The sequence below is a fragment of the Dama dama genome, chromosome 12 (genome assembly GCF_033118175.1).
Source record: "Dama dama isolate Ldn47 chromosome 12, ASM3311817v1, whole genome shotgun sequence".
Taxonomy (NCBI): domain Eukaryota; kingdom Metazoa; phylum Chordata; class Mammalia; order Artiodactyla; family Cervidae; genus Dama; species Dama dama.
Window position 1 is genome coordinate 72,129,663 of NC_083692.1, and position 23,418 is coordinate 72,153,080.

The window sequence follows — 23,418 nt, forward strand, 5'->3', positions numbered from 1 at the left end:
ACATGGAAAAATTGCAGCTCTGTCTCCTAGCAGCATACCTGCCTCTTGGGGCAGCTTCCTGTTGTACCTGAAGGTCTCTCAGTGTTTACCAGATCCTATTGAGTCAGCAGGCATTTAGTAAGCACCCTGGAATGGATAAGGCACTGTGCAGGATCAAGAGAGCCAGACTGGCTTAATAGTTATCATGGTTTAATAGTAATCACCGGCTCTCTGAACAAAGCTTCGAGAAGATTGAGCCCAAGCGTTAAATGCAAACAAATTTTTTCTGCAAAACAGAAGCTGTAGCCATAAGCAAAACAGCTGTCTTGCTTTATCTGCAGCAGGGAATGGCTGCGGCTTCCACACTGCTAACTTGAATTGTGTTCTCCATTGAGAAATTCTGATCATAATAATAAATTTCCAGTGTGATGTGTTCAAAAGAAACCTTCACACAAAAAGGGTACATATGATTATAGCCCATCAACTCTTATAGGAAAATTAAAACAGTATTTCCTCATCCCTGATTTGACCTTGTATCTAAATGGATAATTTCCTGGTTGCTCCTGATCCCAGTATATTTTGAGATTATTAAATAGGGCATGGTTAATCAAAAGGCCACCACAACACTCAGGAAAATTCATTCGTGCCGTTTAAGCCTCATAACAAGTTTCCTATCTAAAGGAAATGCCTGTTGATAAAACCATACTTCTGCTTCTTCAGGACAGAAAAAGAAAAAGGAATCATTACATCTGATCATAAGATCAGTCTTCTGAAGAACCATGTAGACCAGTGAACATACGGGTGAGGGGAAGAGAGATGGCACATATTTGTTGTTCTTTAACTGAGAAAGCTCCATTTTCTCAGACATAATTATTGACTTCCAGAATAAGTTTTTAAGCACTTTCAACAAAATGGGACATAAACTAGAAGGCTCTTCCACACTACAGCATGGAGTGGAAATACAAAGTTCTAGCACCTTCTCAATACCCACAGACACGTTGTGGGAAACACAGACAATGTTGTGGGAATCTTGGGTCCCAGGGAGACAATTTGATTCCAGTCCCTTGGTTTAGGGTAGATAAGGTGTTATTAGGTTTATTTTAAAAATGAAGCAACCATGGCCAAGAGAATGCAACCAAGCAAAGATGCACAGCTAATAACTGGATGATGTTAATAATACATAACATTTATTAGGTGTTTACAAGCACTGTTCTAGTTGCTTTCATGTGTATTAACTGATTAGTATACAGCTAACTATGGGCTTCCCTGATGGCTTAGTGGTAAAGAATCCACCTGTGAAGCAGGAGACACAGGTCTGATCCCTTGGTGGGGAAGATCCCTCAGAGAAGGAAACGGCAACCCACTTCAGTATTCTTGCAGGGGAAATCCTATGTACAGAGGAATGTGGCAGCTTACAGTGCATGGGGTCACAAAAGAACTGAACAACTTAGCAACAGAACATCAACAACACCTAACTATGAGGTTGGTATTATTTTCTTTTTCCTGTTTGGGAACTGAGGCATGGAAAGATGATGTAACTTGCTCATATTCACAAGAAGAGCTGGAACTTGAATCAAGGCAATTAGGCCACAGAATCCACAGTCACTATTCCAAAACCCTGAGCCCTGCTTCCTGCAATAATAGAACTCCACATCCACCTGCATCTTAAAATGTGCAGGCGTGTCAGCCCGGTTAGGTGGTGGGGTCTCACTAGGGCATGTATTGTACCTTACCCTCTGAAATGATACAGAAGACTGACTTCACGAAAAGAAAAAAATATGAGCGGGACCATTCTTTTCCCATGTAAATTTAGAGGGAAAATTTCCCATGTAAATTTCTAAGTAGACGGGCTACTTAGAAAAATCAAGCAAAAATTCCCTAGCTGGCTTGTCTACTTGTCACAGGCAAGACACATAATCCTCAGGACTCAAACTTACAAAGAGGCTTTCCAGTTTACCTATACAATTCTCCTTCATTTAGGAAAATGAACTATCACAAAGATGCATTCATCCAACAATCATTGTCAAGCACGAACTCTATACGAGGCTTCTGGGACATAAAGATGGAGAAACTCCAGCCCTCCACCTTGATGAAACATGAAGTTTAACAGGGGAAATCAGCCATGAAAGAGGTGATTCTTGTTCAGAGACCGTAACTTAGTACTTTATACTCCAGACTCAGTTTAATTAGCAATAGGTGGACCTAAGACAATTTTGAATGAATGCAAGTTATGACCATAAAAATATGAAGATAAGTAAGAAAGAGCAGCATGGTAATTTAAAGAGATTTTTGAATAGTGACTCTTTCAGGACACTCATTCTCATGACTATGAGAAATGTTACAACATCTGGTCATTTAGGGAATGGAAAAATATTTCAGACCATAGTAGTTTTCAAATAAGCAGCCTATAAATCTGATCTTAGTTGGGCGGTCTTGAAAAATTCATCTATTTAATGCTCTAACATTCTCAGAGGGAAAAATAATCACCTCTTTTGGACATTATTTTTGTCTTGTTCTATGATACATGCTTTTAAAGTACCTACCATGCAAAACCAGTAACAACCAAGACTTTCTCCTTTACAACCTCACCTTATTCTCTTTTGTTCTAACCTCAAGATACTTAAGTTCTCTAGTAGCTACCTATGCAAAAGGCCAGATTAAAAATTATCTACTTTGGACAACTAGTTGAAACAGGCATGATCAATATCAGGTAGGATAACTCACATGTTGCTTTTTGTAACTATTTGTTACAAACAATCAGCACCCAGTTATGTGAAAACTGAACAGAATTTATGTGGAGAATTTACTACTAATGAATTCTCCATGTTCCTCCCATCTCACCATCTTCTCAGATTGAGGCTGGAGCTAACTGAACCTCATGGCAATGAGAACATCATTCCAATAAACAACACCTAGTGAGATAAGCCTAAAAAAAAAAGGTTGTAATAAACAAAAAAAAAGGGATATCATCTCCTGGAAGTAGTAGAACCTAGCTTCTTGATTCTCATAACGATTAAAGGAATGAGCATTAAAAATTTTTCAAAATCAATTTGCAGAAATGGCACACGGTCTAAAGCAAAAACTTCCTAAAGCCCCTTGCTCCCCACCTCACACACTCTTTGCAGCACTCTGCCATGTCACTCAGCTTAGAGAATTCCTTCCCACCACTCTCATAAAATCCTCTCTCAGCATTCTCCCAGAAAGGCAAGGGAAAAGTGCAGCAAGTGAGATTAATTTCATGGTATCAGGCTAAATGATTCTCATGTTTCTCCTTATCCAATATGCTCCAAGTTCTGGGCCTGATTTTTCATGACTGCTTCCAGCTTGTAGGGATTCAACTAGGTTAATGGAATGACTGCTTAAGAAAAGTAGAAGTTAAAATTAGTAAGAGTATGTAAGATTGTAGAAACTATTTCTGTGCAAGAGAAGTGTTTCGAGCAATGGACTGGGAAAAGTAAGTAAGCAAACTATGAAGAAAGATGTAAGTGAGGTAATGGGTGGAGATGGGGTTTTGTTCAGGAATTCAGGATGGGGTTCAGGAAGCATGTTTTAAATAAGTGACAATTAAGTGAGCTCTGAGGAAATAAGGACATACAAGTACTCAAAAAGACATTTGTTAAATGAATGAGATGCCAGATGAAACAAGTATAAGATAATGGAAGAAGATGGGTAGAATCGAATTGTTGGGAGGCTTAAGAGGACTTCAGAAGGACTAGAAATCAAGAAGCTCAACATTCATGTTTTAAAGATGGAGACACTTGGAGTCAAGAGAAGCTAGCTAACTGTACCCATTCATGAAGCTCAAGTGCAGTCATAGGATAGGAAATGACACATCGCCCTCCTGCCTTGGCATGTGATCATACCTTCTTCCTGATCAGCAGCTTCTTTAAGTTCATTTTCCACATCTTGAAAACAGAGTTATGAGGCCAAACCAAGGACAGAACCGGAGGCCTCCCTAGGCTTACTCCTTCCATTTCAGGCAGCGCTCTGCCAGGCTTCACTACGCGAAGAAATCCCCCTGCTATCTACTGCAGTGCTTCCAACAGCCCCTCTCGCTCAGCCTCGGAAAAGCTAGCAGCTGTTTTCACTGATTGAAGACAAACAGGCTGCATCTGCTGACAGCAACAACCGGACTCAGGATTAAGGCCTTTTTCTGTCCAGCCATCTTGGTGCTCAATGTTTCTAAGACTGGTTCCACTGAGTTGTATTCAAAGTCTCTGTGGAAGTGGGTTGAATGTTGGTAACAAACATTCATTCCCTTTTCCTCTGAAAAGGAAGAGAGGCTGAAGAAGAGTTAAGAACTTGGCCCTGGGTCCTGGGCTCACATCCTACCTTACTCCTGCAAGAAACTTGACCTTGGGCAAGTTATGTAAGCAACCTGGGTCTCAGCTTCCTCTCCTAGAAACTTGGAATAAGAATGGCTCCTTCTGTATGGGTTATTAGAAGGATTAAATAAATGAATATGTGTTCCGCATTCTCATCAGTGCCTGACACAAATAAGTCCCATATGGATGTGATATATTTTCAGAACAAAGGAACAGCTTACTTAGGGGCATCAACTGATATCTAACAATGTTTTTTAGCCTCGTCAATATGAAGCAAGTATTTACCCATGAAATGAAGGCCCAAGCAGGAAACTGCCCTGCCCAGCTCCCTCCTACCTATGCTCCGGGACAGAGGAGCCATTTGGTCTGAAAAAGATTATTCCCTATCAGTTTAGTGCAGTTCAGTTCAGTCACTCAGTCGTGTCCGACTCTTTGCGACCCCATGAATCGCAGCACGCCAGGCCTCCCTGTCCATCACCAACTCCCGGAGTTTACCCAAACTCATGTCCATTGAGTCGGTGATGCCATCCAGCCAACTCATCCTCTGTCGTCCCCTTCTCCTCCTGCCCCTAATCCCTCCCAGCATCAGGGTCTTTTCCAATGAGTCAACTCTTCCCATGAGGTGGCCAAAGTACTGGAGTTTCAGCTCCAGCATCAGTCCTTCCAATGAACACCCAGGACTGATCTCTTTTAGGATGGACTGGTTGGATCTCCTTGCAGTCCAAGGGACTCTCAAGAGTCTTCTCCAACACCACAGTTCAAAAGCATCAATTTTGGGGCACTCAGCTTTCTTCACAGTCCAACTCTCACATCCATACATGATGACTGGAAAAACCATAGCCTTGACCAGACGGACCTTTGTTGGCAAAGTAATGTCTCTGCCTTTTAATATGCTATCTAGGTTGGTCATGACCTTCCTTCCAAGGAGTAAGCGTCTTTTAATTTCATGGCTGCAGTCACCATCTGCAGTGATTTTGGAGCCCCCCAAAATAAAGTCTGACACTGTTCCCACTGTCTGCCCATCTATTTCCCATGAGGTGATGGGACCAGATGCCATGATCTTAGTTTTCTGAATGTTGAGCTTTAAGGCAACCTTTTCACTCTCCTCTTTCACTTTCATCAAGAGGCTTTTTAGTTCCTCTTCACTTTCTGCCATAAGGGTGGTGTCATCTGCATATCTGAGGTTACTGATATTTCTCCCGGCTATCTTGATTCCAGCTTGTGCTTCTTCCAGCCCAGCGTTTCTCATGATGTACTCTGAATATAAGTTAAATAAGCAAGGTGACAATATACAGCCGTGACGTACTCTTTTTCCTATTTGGAACCAGTCTGTTGTTCCATGTCCAGTTCTAACTGTTGCTTCATGACCTGCATATAGGTTTCTTAAGAGGTGGGTCAGGTGGTCTGGTATGCCTATCTCTTTCAGAATTTTCCACAGTTTATTGTCACCTACACAGTCAAAGGCTTTGGCATAGTCAATAAAGCAGAAATAGATGTTTTTCTGGAACTCTCTTGCTTTTTCAATGATCCAGTGGATGTTGGCAATTTAATCTCTGGTTCCTCTGCCTTTTCTAAGACCAGCTTGATTGCTTCCATGTCCTGGCTATTATAAACAGTGCTGCGATGAACACTGGGGTGCACGTGTCCATCAGCAGATGAATGGATAAGGAAGCTGTGGTACATATACACCATGGAATATTACTCAGCCATTAAAAAGAATTCATTTGAACCAGTCCTAATGAGATGGATGAAGCTGGAGCCCCTTATACAGAGTGAAGTAAGCCAGAAAGATAAAGAACATTACAGCATACTGACACATATATATGGAATTTAGAAAGATGGTAACGATAACCCTATATGCAAAACAGAAAAAGAGACACAGAAATATAGAACAGACTTTTGAACTCTGTGGGAGAATGTGAGGGTGGGATATTTCAAAAGAACAGCATGTATACCATCTATGGTGAAACAGATCACCAGCCCAGGTGGGATGCATGAGACAAGTGCTCCGGCCTGGTGCACTGGGAGGACCCAGAGGAATCGGGTGGAGAGGGAGGTGGGAGCGGGGATCGGGATGGGGAATACGTGTAAATCCATGGCTGATTCATATCAATGTATGACAAAACCCACTGAAATGTTGTGAAGTAATTAGCCTCCAACTAATAAAACCAGCTTGAACATCTGGAAGTTCACGGTTCACGTATTGCTAAAGCCTGGCTTGGAGAATTTTGAATTATTCCCTATAGACTGTTGTTATTGTTGTTCAGTCGCTAAGTCATGTCCCACTCTCTCTGACTCCATGGACTGCAGCCCGCCAGGCTCTGCTATCCATGGGGTTTCTCCAGGCAAGAATGCTGGAGAGGGTAGCTATACCCTCCTCCAGGGGAGCTTCCCAACCCAGGGATCTTCTCCTGCTTTGGCAGATAGCTTCTTTACCACTGGGCCGCCAGGGAAGCCCTCCTTATAGATAGGCCTACTAAATACCATGCCTCCCGATACCATATCTGTGCCATGAGTGAGTTGAACTCCAAAGAAAATTCTTTCAAGGGGTCAGTGCTCTCTGGATTGTTTTTGTCCGTCTGAAGAGAACAATTAGCTTGAAATGTGGCTACTATAGATGGTTACAAAGTTCACCTGTTTTTATTATAATACTTTTCCTCTGTTCCAAGATGATTTTTAAATCAGCTCAATCATTTCAGGGGAAAAAAAATCTATGAATTCAGATTTTTTCCAGAAGATCCTTTGCTTAAGAATCTGTTGACACATGCTGATGCTGTGTGTTCCCTTAGTACTGAGACTTCCCTCCCTTTAGGGAAGGGTGTTCCCAGACAATGACTGGCCTGGGAGACCGGGCCAAGGTGTCAGCAGCAGAGCAAGGACCATTTTTTGTTGTTGTTTTTAGGCCAACTCATTATACTTCAAAGGTGTACCAACTACACTGAAAATGCAGTAGTTTTAAATGGTTATTACATTACTGCTTAGGGTCTTGTGTGTGTGTATGTGTGGGTGTGCATGGTCTTTGTGATATTATGGACTGCAGCCTGCCAGGCTCCTCTGTCCATGGGATTCTCCAGGCAAGAATACTGGAGTGGGTTGCCAAGCCCTCCTCTAGGGGATCTTCCCAACACAGGAATTGAACCTGCATTTCTGGCACTGTAGGTAGATTCTCTACCCACTGAGCCACCTGGGAAGCCCGCTTAGGGTCTTACTGTCAGATATTTCTATGATTGACTCCAACAAGCAGTATCAAAGACTCTTTGGAAATGGATTCAATGTCCATGACAAAATAAAATACTGTAAGGAAAAGGAAAGGCTGTGACTTACTTGTGAAGCTGGAGAGGAAGGGAAAAAGAAGAATTCTTTAAGGTAAAGAATTTCCTGGGACAGGTTTTTTAAGAGTTTTGTACCTTTCTCAAATGACTAATAGTTTTGTCCCACAGAAATAACCACTACAGAAGGCATGGAGTCCATGGAAACAGTATTTCACTGTGGCTAAAGTTGTTCATGATAAAAGTTGTAGATCTGGACTACAGATCTGGACTGCAGATCTGGACTCTAACAAACCATATGCATCTCTTGATATTTTTATTCTCCTTCTTCCTGAGTATGAAGCTAGACAGCCATTGGCTTCACTATAACAAGGTATCTTTTTTGTCCTTCCTTAGTTTTTAAGAAGTAAAAGTTATCTTGAGAATACTTGTTGCAACACCAAAGATCTAGTCATCAATTTATTTTAAAGGAGACAAAAGAAAAATTAGGGAAGATGATGATTTGCCCAAAACAAAACGAAGGTGGATAACAAAGACATGCATGAGGGACATGCATTATTTTAGGGTGTCATTGTCCCAAGTAGGCACCATGCTAGGTTCCTTATGCAACCTTTCTAGTACCTTAATCCTCCCAGAAACTCTAGGAGAAAGGTGTCAGTGACCCCATTTCATTAGTGCTGTTCATGGCAAGTTTCTGTAATGATGGAAAAGCCCTGTATCTGTGTCATGCAATGCATCAGATACTAGCCACAGGTGGTCTTGGAACACTTAAAATGTTCCTAATGTAACTGAGGAACTACATTTTAAATTTTATTTCATCTTAATTAATAGCCATAGGTGGCTGGTGACTACTGTTTGGTCACTGCTTTTGATGTTAACATTGAGGTTCAGAAAAATTAGGACACTTCTAAGATTACACAACCAGTGAGTAGCAGAGTTAGGATCTGCACTGGATCAGCCTGATTCTAAATGTACCTTCTTTTCATCATAATAAGTCAAAGAACGATAGAATTTTGTAGTATTCTCTTTCACACCGAAACATCAGAGTGGGGGCAAATATTATAGATGATCACCTGGTTACCAGGTGATCTGGGTTACCAGAACCCAATGGCCACTGCAGTTAGAGTTGGCAGAGAGCAGAAAGGACAGAGAATCAATACTGATTCCTTGAAGTTAATACATCATTTAGTCATTTTTAAAGAAAAAATATGGAAACCAATGTAAAGGCATTAAAATTACAAAGGAGAAAGTAAGCTAAGCATTGTCACAAAAGTGAAAGTGCTAATTGCTCAGTCCTGCCCGACTCTTTGCAACCTCACGGACTATGCAGCCCACCAGACTCCTCTGTCCACGGATTTCCCCAGGCAAGAATACTGGGTTGGAGAGCCATTTTCTTCTCCAGGGGATCCTCACAAGTGTGGTTCTATTTTTAACCACAGTTAAGAGAGGACAAAGGAAAAAAGAGGGGAGCATAGCCATGGCTTTGAAGTGAAACACATTTGGGTTCAACACAGGATCTCACTAGTTACACACAAACTGTGACGCGTAGGCAAGCTCTTTAGCTCTATGAACCAGTGTTTACATATATAAAATGGGGGAAATATTTAACTCACGGGACTGCTCTAAGAATTAAATGTGCTAACATCCCTAACCCAGTGCTTGCTCAGTTCCCCACAGCCCCTTGATAAATAGGGACCACTATTACTGTGGAGCATGTGTAGCTACAGGGATCAATAAAGTGGAAAAAAGAATCATATTTCCATAATTTTGAAATATAGTCACTGTCGCCTCCACTTTGTACACTATTTTAATTTGGGACTTAAACCAAACAAGTATATATAGTGCTACTGTCATTTTCAACACTCTAAGAATTTTCATGAAATATTCTGGAGAAATGTTACAACAGTTCCTAGAATCACGGTCATTTACTTCCTGTAGCTCGAAAGGGACATTTATAATGCTCATACTCAGGACAGTTATAGTGCTGCAGTTCTTAATGAAATTCAGAAGCAATAATCATATATTAAGATGGCTTAATTAAAACATGTAAAAATCAAAAGGCAAGAGAAAAATATCGGGTCATAAAAACTGGAGCCTTATGTTAGCATAGGAGTGCTCTCAAACATTCTCTAGGCACAGGCTTCTGTGTTTCAAATTCTAAATGGGTCAAATGGGATGTAATTTTTTAACCACAAATTCCCATTTCTATCTCAGAAAAGACAGAAAATACTTTCCCGAAATCCACACATGGAACATAAATGATACATGTAGAAAGAGACCAGCTTTAAAGAAATAATGTGAAGCTCATAGTCTAAGCAATGCGCACAAAATTGCAGTTTGGGAGGCTTAAAAAAATGGAACCCATTCTAAGGGAACAAAAAAGCAATCATTTGAATTTTAGAGAAGCTAAATGAAATATTTCAGTGCAATATTCCAATCATTTAAATAAAATTCATCTACATGTTTCTCACCGATTTTATAAAACTCAGTTCTAATCTGTGGTCTTTCAGGGTCTGAGAGTGTAAGTGTGTCTACGTATACACTTTCAGACTCCGGTTTTATGCAAACAGCTATTCTGCTTCATGTCAGGACAGAGGAAATGAGTATAAGTGTTATCAAGATTTAAAAAAAAGTGAATTTCACAATTCCATTAACCACTAAGGTGTCCAATGGTTAAGTCAAACTTACTCGTTTTGTTTTATAAAGAAATCTGGGATGTTACTACGTTTGTTGTGATCTTGCCATTTATAGAGAGGACAAGTACATGTCAAGGGAAGTGTGAGAAATGGCCTAAGAACTGGGCTTTATGACTGGCATAAACTAGGGTTTCTATGTAAATGTATACCAATCTTCCACACCAGTTGCAAAACTGAAACTAATTTGAAAGAGATAACTGATTAAATTTCACGGACTTTAGGAATAAAACCAGATAACTTTTTTCAACTGCGTTGTCATGACTTAAAGTGCTGAGGAGTTTATAAGAAGCAAGCGTACTTTTCCAGGTCCATGAATAATTCATCCCTTCCAACTGTCCTTTTTGCCCAAATCATTTCTTGATCATTTATCACACAGCCCACAGACACACAATCTCTGTCTCTTTCTCTTTCACACACTCACACATATGTACTCACACATGCGACTACACACACTCCTCCAGAAAACAAACTAGTTGGCTAATCCTGAATTCACTTCACTTGCAAATATAAGCCCCGTTGTCCTGAATATGCTAATGGTTTGGGGAAGTCCACCTTAGCTTTAAGCAGTAGGCTCTCATTGGCTTCCATGAAAGACGAGCCCAAGATGTGGTCCTTTCCACGGACTGCGTGTGTGCTCAGTCGCTTCAGTTGTGTCCGACTCCTGCAACCCGACGGACTATATAGCCCACCAGACTCCTCTGTCTGAGGGGCTCTCCAGGCAAGAATACTGGAGTGACGTCACGCTCTCCTCCAGGGGATCTTCCCGGCCCAGGGATCAAACCCGTGTCTCCCGCATCTCCTGCATTGCAGGCAGATTCTTTACTACCTGAGCCACCAGGAAAGCCCAGGCACTGCAAAGACAGCACATCCGAAAGCCCTCTGCATTCATTCTTTTTTTTTATTTTTTTTTTTATTTTTATGCATTTTATTTTCAACTTCATTAATATCTGCTTTTGTCTTTTGGTTTGACTTGCTGCTCTTTTTTAGAGTTGTATACTTAGTACATTGTATAATACTTAGTACATATCAGCCTTCTTTTTAAAAATATACATTGTAAGGCTGTAAATTTCCTCTAAGTATAGCTTTAGCCTCATCCTAAGTTTATTCAGTTCAGATAGTTTTCCAGTTTCCATTGTGATTTCTTTGATCATGAGCAATATACAGTATAATTATGTTGTTTAATTTATAAATAATTGGAATTCTTATAGCTATTATTTTTCTCTTTTGGCTTCTAGCTTTATGCTATTCTTTTTTTCTTCTCCTTAGATCCCAATTATACATTTACAGATTCCCCCAGTATCCCACATATTTGTATCCCTTTCAATGTTTCCTATCTTTTTTTTTTAATTTTTTTTATTAGTTGGAGGCTAATTACTTCAGAACATTTCAGTGGGTTTTGTCATACATTGATATGAATCAGCCATAGAGTTACACGTATTCCCCATCCCGATCCCCCCTCCCACCTCCCTCTCCACCCGATTCCTCTGGGTCTTCCCAGTGCACCAGGCCTGAGCACTTGTCTCATGCATTCATTCTTTGCGGCTGAAGCTAATTGATGGCTGTGGAGTTTGTCTTTTAGGAGTGAAGGAATGTGGAGGGGCTGAAATCTGCTCATGTTCCCACCAGTGTTCCCCCATTAACTGTAAAGACCAAAGGTCTAAGGCATCCAGTGTTTCATGTGAGAATCTGTTGTAGAATCTTCACTGGACTGAGTTCCGTGGGGTGATTTTGGTTGTGGTTTTAATTCTCAAGCTTTCTCACTGATTATGGGGGCTAACTCCTATCTATACAATGAATTTGGTTCTTCAATTAGAAACAAAACAGAAACAAACAAACAAAGCACCCAACTAGGAGAGAGGTAGAGAGGCTTAACATTTCAGCACCTGTGTCCCGTCAGACAGACTTGGGTTCAAACCCTTGCACCTGACTTGACTGAACCTCTCTCCTAACTTATACAACAGGTGCAAGGGGTGGTGCCTGGCATTCAGCCAGTAGTCAATACATGGCAGTTTGTCACTGGTGTAGACACTTAAGGTTGGGTGTGGACTTGGTAATTACATCCTTCTGTTCATAAGATGTAATTACTTGGAATCCGATGCTGTGTCCTCCCCCAGACAATGAACCCAGTTCAGCAAGGAGAACTCCAGGCCCCACAGGTGGGGTGACTGGGATGGTCCTTGGAAACCAGCATCTCCCAGAAGAGTGCAAGGTCTGTGTTCTAAACACTGCATGTGAAACCCTACTTTCAGCATTCATGACACCAATACAGAATCTCGATGACTGTTTACCTTTTCTGCTTTTCGTACCTTGTGGCCCATCTCAGGCCACACCTCTATCAGCATCTTTTTTCAGCCCTGCCCACATCCCTTGTTTACAGATATTTTCCACAGTATCCTCCATGGTGAAAAGTCATCTCAAATGGAATCTTTAAGAAACTGCACCTGTAATAAGAAGTTAGACTCCATTTGCTCTCTAGTCTTTTCAGATTCAGTTGCCTTGATATGTCTGGCTCAAAATGCACTAGAAAATGAGAAGCATAGCTAATGATAGTGTCCTATAGTGGAATTTCAGAAACTGCCCTTTAAGGCTAACTGTGTAATGCTCATGCTCTAAATGGGCACTCTTGGGTGACTGAGGATTTATCATGCATAGATACTACCTTAAGGCAATTCACACATTTGGTTTATTTGGATGGTGCTACCAAATTGATACCTAGGGTTGCCAGATTTAGTAAATAAAATACAGGACAACCAGTTAAGTTTTAATTTCAAACAAACAATAAATAATTTTTCACTATGAGTATATCCTATATCATACTTATGTCCTATATAATACTTTGCAACCTCATGACCTGACAGTGGAACTGACTGAGCAACGGGTTCTTTTGAGAACTTTCTAGATCACCCAGAATGGTCTATATGGTTTGCCACAGCAAGATGATCACCCAAACAGAACCTCTCTATGTAACAGTCTGGCTGACATGCAGCCAAGTGGCACCATTGTTGGCAGCACTGGTCACTTAAACACTGAAATATATACTGGTTAGTAAAAGATGCTGCCCAGAACCTCCCTGGTATTTACCCTCTACCAGCTCTGCCTCCTGCCATTCTCCCAAGGAACCCTTGCACCTTCTCGCAGCTCAGTAACTAAATGATGGATGTGACAGCCCACAGCATGGATGGGCTCTGAGAGCACTGTGCTTAGTGGAATAAGTCAGACAGAGAAAGATGAATACTGGATGCTCTCCTTTATAGGCAGAATCTAAAAATAACCAAATTCATAGAAACAGAAAACAGATTGGTGGTTGCCAGATATGGAGGGATGAAGACAGAGGGAAATGGGTGAGGTGATCAAAAGGTACAGACTCCCAATGTAAGGTTTTTAAGTCCTGGGGATGTAAGTACAGGATGGTAACTATAGCTAACAATGCTGTATTGTGTATTTGACAGTTGCTTAGAGAGTAGATTTTGAAAGTTCTCATTGTAAGAAAAATAATTGTAACTAGATGAGGAGATAAGATGTGAAATTATTGTGGTGATCATTTTATAGTACATATGTATATCAAAGCATTATGTTAAACATCTAAACACTTGAAACTTATACCATATTACATGTTAATTATACCTCAGTAAAATGGGAGGGGAAAAAAGGACAGCATTGGAGAAACAGAAGTGGTATGAGCCTTCAGAGTTAGGAGACTATAAATTTTGGTCTCGCTATCGGAGTGGTGACATTGTTCCTCATTTTAAAACAATAATTCACATTGAAAATATTAAGATGTCTTCCTTTTAAATAATTGCCATTTCTTTCTTTACATTTCTTTTAAATAATTTCCACTCTCCATACATCATATTGCTTAGGTTGATTTATACCCCTTTAATAGAATCAGGAAATTTAATATTATAACAAAAAGGAACTTTGTTTATCTGTTCCTGTTCGTCCCATTCTGTCGGCACACATTTGATAAAGACACTGAGGCCCATGGAACTTAGGGCGGTGCCCAGAGTGCCATAGCTCCTTAGTGGTTGAGTCAGCAGTAGAAGTGAAGCAAATGAGATTTGCATCTCCTGGTCCAAAGCAGAGGGGCCCAGATCTGACCCACTGCTCGTTTTTGAATGACTTCTTTAAGAATGATCCTTACATTTTTTAATGGTGGAGGAAAAAATCAAAGATGAACAAAGTTTTTGATAGGTGAAAATTATATGAAATACAAATTGCAGTGTCTATAGACTTTTACTGGAACACAGGCACACTTACTATGTATGTATTCTTTATGGTTACTTTTGTCAAATGAGTGGTTGCAATAGAGACTGTATGGTTCCCAAAGCCTGAAATACTTCCTCTCTGGCTCTTGACTTAAAAAAAAAAAAATTAATCTGCAGCTAAATAAGGGCCTTAATAGCAGTTCCAGCCCGAATGCCTGGGGTCATTCTGATTCGTGGATGCCAAATTTCCACCAATTAGTAAATGTTATAGCTATCACCCCTATGTACTAATAAAAAGCTACATCTCCACTGAAAAAGCCTGATTAAAGTAACTTCTTGATGGTGACACTGCAAATCAGATTCAAAACTGAAAACAGAACAGTCCTGAAACATTTAAGGCTGATCAAAATGTCATGCAGTAATACCCTCTTCCCTGACCTTAGTGTTCACAACCCACAGAGGAAAGAAGTCCTTCTGAGCTGGTATGGTGATCAGTCCGTGCATGCGTGGATGCAAGTCACTTCAGTCAGACTTTGTGACCCTATGGACTGCAGCCCGCCCACCTGGCTCGTCTGCCAATAGGATTCTCCAGGCAAGAATACTAATGTGGGTTGCCATGCCCTCCTCCAGGGATCTTCTTGACCCAGGGATGGAACCCGTGTCTCATGTCTCCTGCATTGGCAGGTGGGTCCTTTACCACTAGTGCGAGCTGGGAATCAGTAACAAGATGCTAACTTTTACTAAATCAGTAGAACCCTCCTCCCGAATGGACATCTTACTTAGAATAACAATATTCAAAACATAGGAGTCAAATTGTAGCATCTAAGGAAGAGGGAGGGTTGGAGGTAGGGAGACTTATGGTCCAAGGTGTAAAAACTGCTAATGCACAAAAGAATCTAAAGGAACTATCCCAATGTTTAAAAATTATAATTTAAAAAACTAGGAAGCATGTAAATATATATATATTTTATTGTGTTTATATAAATTTCATATATAAATATGTGCTATTTATATATGATATATGAATATATTTATATTATAATATGTATAAACATGTGTGTATACATATATATACATACACAAACACATATACCCCATTAAAGGTTAGTTCAAGATATAGGCCTTGTTTATGTGATGATATGTTTCAAAAGCCTAAAAATAATTATAGACAATAAACCAAAGTTTATCCCAATATTGGCAGAGAGGGGTATAAGAAAAATTATATATGTGGTAGTGCTATTTATTTCCAAGTTGTAGTACTATTTCAAATTTTTTAAAAAACCAACTCTAACTCCAATAATAGAGAAATGATTAAAAAATAAATTTTAGGATACAATGTTGAGGAATACTACACATTCACTTAAAATACATCCAGAGGAATTTGTAACACCATGGACAAGCAATGTAAGAGTAATAATTAAAGAAAAAAAAAGGTATAAAATCTATGCTTACAAGTTAAAAATAATCCCTCACTGAAAATAAGTCATACACAGTGAAAAATACAAAGATAATTTATCAAATTTTTACAGTTGTTGTCTTTGGTTGCTGAGGTTATGAATTATTTCTTTTCTTTCAATTTAACTACATATTTCAAATTTTCTAAAAGTATTGTAAATGATTTCTATAATTGAAAAAAAGTAAAATTAGGAAACAATTTAATTTACAGGGAAAAGGAAAACCAGGAATATATAGTTTAGCCAATGGGTTAAAAAACACATAAACTCAGAATTTTTTAAAAACACAGAAGAAAAAGAAAGACTTTCAAGTTTATTTCAGCACTGCGACGTGCCAGACCTCCTGCTGCAGCAAGCGCAACTTAGTCTGACCGGTAGATGTCGCTGTTACACTTCTTTGAGTGTATCTCAAGCTACACAACTGCTTTTTAGGTAGAGTGATGTTAAAAAAAAAAGTCAAAAGCCTTTGACTGTGTGGATCACAACAAACTGTGGAAAATTCTTAAGAGATGGGAATACCAGACCACCTGACCTTCCTCCTGAGAAATCTGTATGCAGGTCAAGAAGCAACAGTTAGAACTGGACATGGAACAACAGACTGGTTCCAGATCAGGAAAGGAATATGTCAAGGCTACATATTGTCACCCTGCTTATTTAACTTATATGCAGAGTACATCATGAGAAACCCTGGGCTGGATGAAGCACAAGCTGGAATCAAAATTAGCAGGAGAAATATCAATAATGGTAGATATGCAGATGACACCACCGTTACGGCAGAAAGCGAAGGAGGACTAAAGAGCCTCTTGATGAAAGTGAAAGAGGAGAGTGGAAAAAAATTGGCTTAAAACTCAACATTCACAAAACTAAGATCATGGCATCTGGTCCCTTCACTTCATGGCAAATAGATGGGGAAACAATGGAAACAGTGAGAGCCTTTATTTTAGGGGGCTCCCAAATCACTGCAGATGGTAACTGAAGCCATGAAATTAAAAGATGCTTGCTCCTTGGAAGAAAAGTTGTGACCAAACTCTACAGCATATTAAAAAGCAGAGACATTACCTCGCTGACAAAGGTCTGTCTAGTCAAAGCTATGGTTTTTCCAGTAGTCATGTATGGATGTGAGAGTTGAACTATAAAGAAAGCTAAGCACTGAAGAATTGATGCTCTTGAACTGTGGTGTTGGAGAAGACTCTTGAGAGTCCCTGGGACTGCAAGGAGATCCAACCAGTCCACCCTGAAGGAAATCAGTCCTGAATATTCATTGGAAGGACTGATGCTGAAGCTGAAACTCCAATACTTTGGCCACCTGATGTGAAGAACTGACTCATTTGAAAAGACCCTGATGCTGGGAAAGACTGAAGGCGGGAGCAGAAGGGGACAACAGAGGATGAGATGGTTGGATGGCATCACTGACTCAATGGACATGAGTTTGAGTAAGCTCTGGGTGTTGGTGATGGACAGGGAAGCCTGGCATGCTGCAGTCCACGGGGTCACAAAGAGTCAGACATGATTGAGCGACTGAACTGAACTGAGGTTAAAAAAAAACTACAGATTTCCAGTTCATCTCATGAAGGGTTGTAGTTTTTACATCTCTCAGCTTCATTCCAAACCTCCTTTTACAATAACTGAGATGTCCAATGCTTTTCTAAAATGACATACAGTGACTGTGGTTTTATGATTATGAAAAGTACAAGATTCTTGTGCTCTTGGATGCCTGAGAAAATCGTCACCCATATGAATATTACAGGTCACAACTCATCAAAAACAAACTTCCAGGCTTGAAAGCAATGAATTGGAAGATGTTAAATGAAATTAGGAACACAAAATTGTCAGTAAGTATTAAAGTTAATGGCAGGGGTTGAGGGGGCGGAGGCAGTGCGGTGAGAAAGCGCCTCTTGGATTCCTAATGCTCACTCCCATCTCTGACAGAAAACGGGGACGTGAAGGGGAGCGGTGACAATTGTGACAGTCTACAATGTGGAAGTAGGTAAGACCCAGCCCTCCGCTTTGTATAGGTCAGTCAGAGCTTGTGTGTCAATGAATCCATACGTGAATGAGAAAGAGAAGGCTGTTTTTTTAACGGGTCATCCTGCATTTGGCAGATTTCCTGCCAAACTGTCCACCTGTTACTTGAGTGGCTGCAGAGAAAGGAAGGTGTAGGGATGTGGAAGACAGGCTATTTGAATTCCACTGGAGGATCCAGATCATATCAGTCAGTTTCCTGTATGTTCTCAAATTTTTAGAAAAATATTAGGAGTGGCAAATGGCATCTCCCACAATGAGGTTTAGGCCACAGAGTGATGTTAGCAGAGTACTCTGTAAATGCTCAGATATTTACATGACTGTGTAAACACAGTCACTTTCTAGTGCACAAATTTCAAATCAGCAACGTATATCTGTTTTCTGCAGCTGATTGATTTTTAGACAATGACCCTCACACAAAAGACTGCTTTAGCAGCCTCGCAGACACACGTTGTGTTAAATACATGTTCAGTGAGTCTCTATCACATACAAAGAGTCACAGCACAAACACAAAGGTTTCTACTCACATGGAGATCCAAGTGCAATTCACTTCTGTTGGGTTTCTCTCTTTCCTCGTGGAGCAGAAAGGGACAGGCTGGCCCTGCTCTGGAAGCGAGGACCCAGGCACCTCCATCTTTGCTGGGAAGGTCTTTAGCTGCTGTCTGCTCACTGAAGCCGTCCCGGGCAAAGCCCTCAGAGGAGGTGCCTACACCAAAGCAGAGAAGACCATGAGTGGCACAGTGGTGGTAATACATCAAGCCAGCCATTTCTGGGGACTCCTACGTGGGCCACTGCATACCACCTCTTACTTCCCTTTCTAGGTTAGATTTTTAGGGTTTGCTTTCCCCCCAAAGTGCTTATCTTAGTTACTCTTTCTGCATCACACTCAGAATGAATTAAAATATATGCCCTCATATCCAAGGCATATAAAAAATAAGTCTATTAGTTGGACTCAGTGCTCCCTATTCCTGCTTACCAATCAGGCTATTCAGATCATTCTCTTTCAGAACAGATTCAGAGGATGAGCTACAGGACAGAAAGGAGCCCTGGACTGTTGACTTACAAGTTGGCTTTACTCGCAAAAGGGATCACCTGAACCAAGTCACTAGTGTGCATTCTTCAAGGGCAGGAACTGCATCCAGTTCACCTTCACTTCTGGGGACAGCTGGCCTTTGGTCAGTGTGTTGAATGAGTGACACCTACGTGAGTGCACTACTTGGAACTCGCTTTCCTATCTCCAGAATGAGAGTATTAAGCTAGTTCTTCTTTGAACTATGTTAGGGTGATAATAGTCAACTATGTGTCAGGCACGGTTCTTAACCCTGTTCTTTGGTGTTCAAAATAACTTTCTAGGTAGGTATCATTAGGGTTCTCATTTTAGATGGGAAAACTGAGAGTGCAAAGATGTTCAGTGAATTGGTTAAGATCAGTAAATGATAAAGCCAGGAATTGAACCCAGGCAGTCAAACACTAACAAGTGTGCTCTTAATGACTAGACTCCATGGTCTCTGCCTGACATTTTTGAGATGGCGATACCTGTCCTACAATAAAAGGACTTTGTGGTCAAGTGAGTGGGATAAAAGCTACATGCTTTTATCCCCAGAGCCACAACTCATGTTAGCATACTAAAGACCTTGAGATGTCCTTTAGCAAAGAAACTTAACTCTATTTAATAGCATTTTCCAAACTTAGTTGACCACAGAATCCAATTAAAGGGACACCTGTTAAACATGTCACAAGCCACCACTGTTCCAGTTTAATAGAGTTTGGAAACAAGGAGATCACCCCTCATGTCCCATAGAGCTCTCAGGTTCCTAGACCTCTTCTAGTTCCTGGTAAGCAACCTTGGCAAAATATTAAGCAACCAGGCAGAAGTTAAGAGTTTAGGCTCAGTGTACTTTTGCAGTACAGATGACTGCTGGATATGTGATAGGGTGTTTATTACACATAATCCTTGTAATAGTGTCTCTTTGGCAGGGACCCAATGCCAGCCAATGACTTCAGCCATGCTGAACATCTGACTCACAAGTAATCTGAGAGTAAGTCAGCAAACAAAAGGACTGTGGGATAACACACTTCTTTATATTAGAGTAGCATTTCAGGAGAAAATTTGGAAACACCCAAGGTTTTGCTTTTTGTTTGCCTGTTCGGTTGGTTGGCTTCCAATCACACTTTAAAACTGAAAGATGATACAGGTCACAGTGTCTCTACAGTTGCCCTCTGGCAGGCTGTCCACAAAACACTGCGGTGAAAACCAAGAAAATGAAGGTCCAGGGCCTGGGCATCTACTCTGCAGACGTGTGCATCCAGAAGGTTACAACTAAGCTCTTTCTTCACCTGAGTTAGGAGTCTGAGAATGAGGGTCTTTTCAGGAACTTGGCCTCATTCTTTTCACAAGCCTCTTTGTACCTACTGTCTCCAGACAGACTTTCTTCTGGGCTCTTGTTTAGGGCCTTGCGTGCTACAGAGTGGCCCCCACTCCTGCTCAGAAGACACGGAGGAATAATGCCTAAAAGAAGCTCAGAGAGGAGACAGTCTACTAAGCTCCTCAACTGTATACTCATGATGGCCCCAAGAAGAGGGCAGTGCTGGCCATGCTTTAAGAGATGAAGAGACTAAAGCATGGACCCCTTTTAATTTCCATGTATAAAGCTTATCCCTCTCCTAGAATACTTCTGTTTAGATAACTTCTATTTATTTAGCTCATCCCCCCTCATTTTTGGCAAGAAAAGAGAAAATAAGCCTTCTAAAATTTATGGTGTACTCTAACCTAGCTACCTTGTCTTTGAAATGTATAAATTACTAATCACACCTCTCATTTCAAACCCCTCCACTTTCCACTTTTATTTTGGAATCGCTTCTGGCTTTGGGTACAGTTTACACGGATTGACAAAACAACATAAAACATGCTGAATACATCACAGAGAACATGCCGTGCAACATCTGAGGTAAGGCATCTTGACCATCAAAGGCACATTGTCTGGTGAGCGGTTCATCGTTTAGGTATATGAGAGTGGTAAATTCCCACAAAGATAAGGACCTCGTGTCCTTAGATAAAATACAGATGCCCATGGAAATGCATCTACACACCTTTCGTGGCTGTCCACCACTGCATGAAGCAGGTGTGGGGTGCAATCTAGCTCACTTTATGCAGAGGCAAAGACAATGTGAAGTTTAGGCAGAAACAATGAAAAGTAAGTTCATATTAGAAATAGTTTTAACTATGAAGAACCAGTTTTTAATACCTAATTTTAACCAGACAATATCCCTTTGAAGCAAACACTCAACATAAAACTATGATGGGTAGTAATCTGGGGAAAGGTTGTTAGGACGGGAAAGAGCAAGGGCAGAAATAAGAAACAAAACAGTTCTTCTCAAAGGTCTGACAAAGTAGGTGAGGACACAGGACAAATTCACCACTGGCAAGGACATAAACTAATAAATTATTTTATTATTTCATTATTTTTATCAAAGTATAATTGATATAAAATGTTGTGTTAATTTCTGCTGTAGAGCAAAGTGACTGAGTTATACATATATGTATATATTTTCTTTTTTTTTTTCTTGTCAAAGAATACAATAGTTTAATGAAGAACAAACTTTTATTTTGGACCATCTGTTTTCTTATTCATTCATATAAAAACTCTTGAAATGTCTGTTTTCTGTCCAGCTAATTGACATTAGATTCTCACTGATTTTATCTTCTATGGTTATAGACTTATTTGTTTTTGCATAATGTCACTGGGGATTCCCTGGTGGTTCAGATGAAAAGAATACCACCCCCCAACCGCAATGCCGGAGACTTGGGTTTGACCCCTGGGTATGGAAAATCCCCTGGAGGAGGAAATGGCAACCCACTCCAGCATTCCCACCTGGAGAATCCCACGGACAGAGGAGCCTGACGGTGCACAGTCCCTGGTGTCACAAAGAGTTGGACATGACTGAGTGACTAACACACACTGCACTTTCATATATTCTAAAAATTGTATTCATTTGAATCTACTTACAAGTATCAGGAACCACAATTTAAGATGCGTCTCACAAATCTGCCATCTATCTATTTTGTACTTATGTATATGTGCTCAGTCGTGTTCCACTCCCTGCGACCCCATGGACTGCAGTCCGCCAGGCTCCTCTGTCCATGCGACCCTTCTGCAAGAATGCTGGAGTGGGTCGCCATCTCCTCCCAGGGATCCCAACCCGCATCTCCAGCACTGTAGGCGGAAACCTTACTGTTGAGCCTGCGTGGATAGCCCATTTATTTTTTATAGTAGGAAAACTGCAGGGAGGTTGGTTGGTTGCTGGCATTGATAAACAGCTTAAGGACTCATCCTTCTGGCTTTCTATTACATCATCATCCTAGGCTCCAGATGCCTGTTCCATCTCCAGGCATGAGGAGAAAAGTCAGTGCCAGAGCTGTTGTTACCATTTAGCAGGAAAGAGAAACATTTCTAGAAATCTCTTGTCAGGCTTCTGCTTTAGTCTCACTGCCTAAAACTGAAAACATTCTTTTCCATTATGGTTTGTTACAGGATACGGAATATAGTACCCTGTGCTATACAGTAGGATCTTGTATATCCAATCTGCATATAATGGTCTGCGAACCCCAACCTCCAGTTCCATTATATATATTATAGAATGGATAAACAACAAGGTCCTACTGCATAGCACAGAGAACTGTAGTCAATATGATAAGCCATAATGGAAAAGAATATTTAAAAATAATGTATATATATATATATATATATAACTAAAGTAAGTCTTTGAAGAGTTTTAATAATATCAACTCATTTTCTGAACAGTCAAAGCATATGTCTATGTCTACTAAAATAGGTAGTGTCCATACTACTCTCATCAACTGAATATATTTAATAAAGAGATAAAAATGATCTGAAATTAGGTAAGTATATTCTGTCACAACAGTCAAATATCATTTAAATTTCTAATGCAAATAGATTTTGAGGTGTTAGATTTTCATGGAACATTTTATGAAAAGCTTAAAACAGCCTTATCAACATAATCATGTCTTCTCATGTGCACAGACTATAGATCTAATTTTTCCTCAGTATTTATTAGTTATTTTGTTTCTCAAAATCATTTCAACAGCTTGATGGACCACACATACACACACAGGTTAATTCCACAACTGACCATCTGTTAATACAACACACAGCACAGTCACGATACAGGAACTTACCTTGGGACCACTTTGAAAGTCTGTGTTTTTCCCATATGAGCTGCACTTCCTGATGCTAACCTACAACATCAAACTGGGATTTTGCTGTCAATTATCAATACAAAGGAAGCAGACAGAAAGGAAAGGTGATGTGCCATTTAAAACTGGAGGCAGTATCCACAGCCCAACTTCCCCAGCGGAGTGAGTCTCCCTACCAAAGATATACTGGTTTATTGTTCCCACATCTTTACTCTTTCGCTTCATTGTGATTATTCATCCAAGGCCTTTTCCA

At 40.4% G+C, this 23,418-nt stretch overlaps 1 protein-coding gene across 4 annotated transcripts in view; it reads right to left on the minus strand.

Moving 5' to 3' along the window:
• The window catches only part of FMN1 (formin 1), a 441,751-nt gene that overhangs the window by 321,058 nt on the left and 97,275 nt on the right, over positions 1–23,418 (minus strand). For 3 of the 4 annotated variants that reach the window (XR_009695151.1, XM_061157643.1, XM_061157644.1), the window contains exon 2: positions 18,478–18,656. The exons of the other annotated variant lie outside the window; for it this stretch is intronic. Coding sequence is in view for 2 of the 3 variants with exons in the window: in XM_061157643.1 (XP_061013626.1) it covers positions 18,478–18,656 (179 nt within the window). In the remaining variant the exon portion in view is untranslated. The remainder of the gene's footprint in view (positions 1–18,477; positions 18,657–23,418) is intronic. 4 annotated transcript variants of the gene reach the window in all.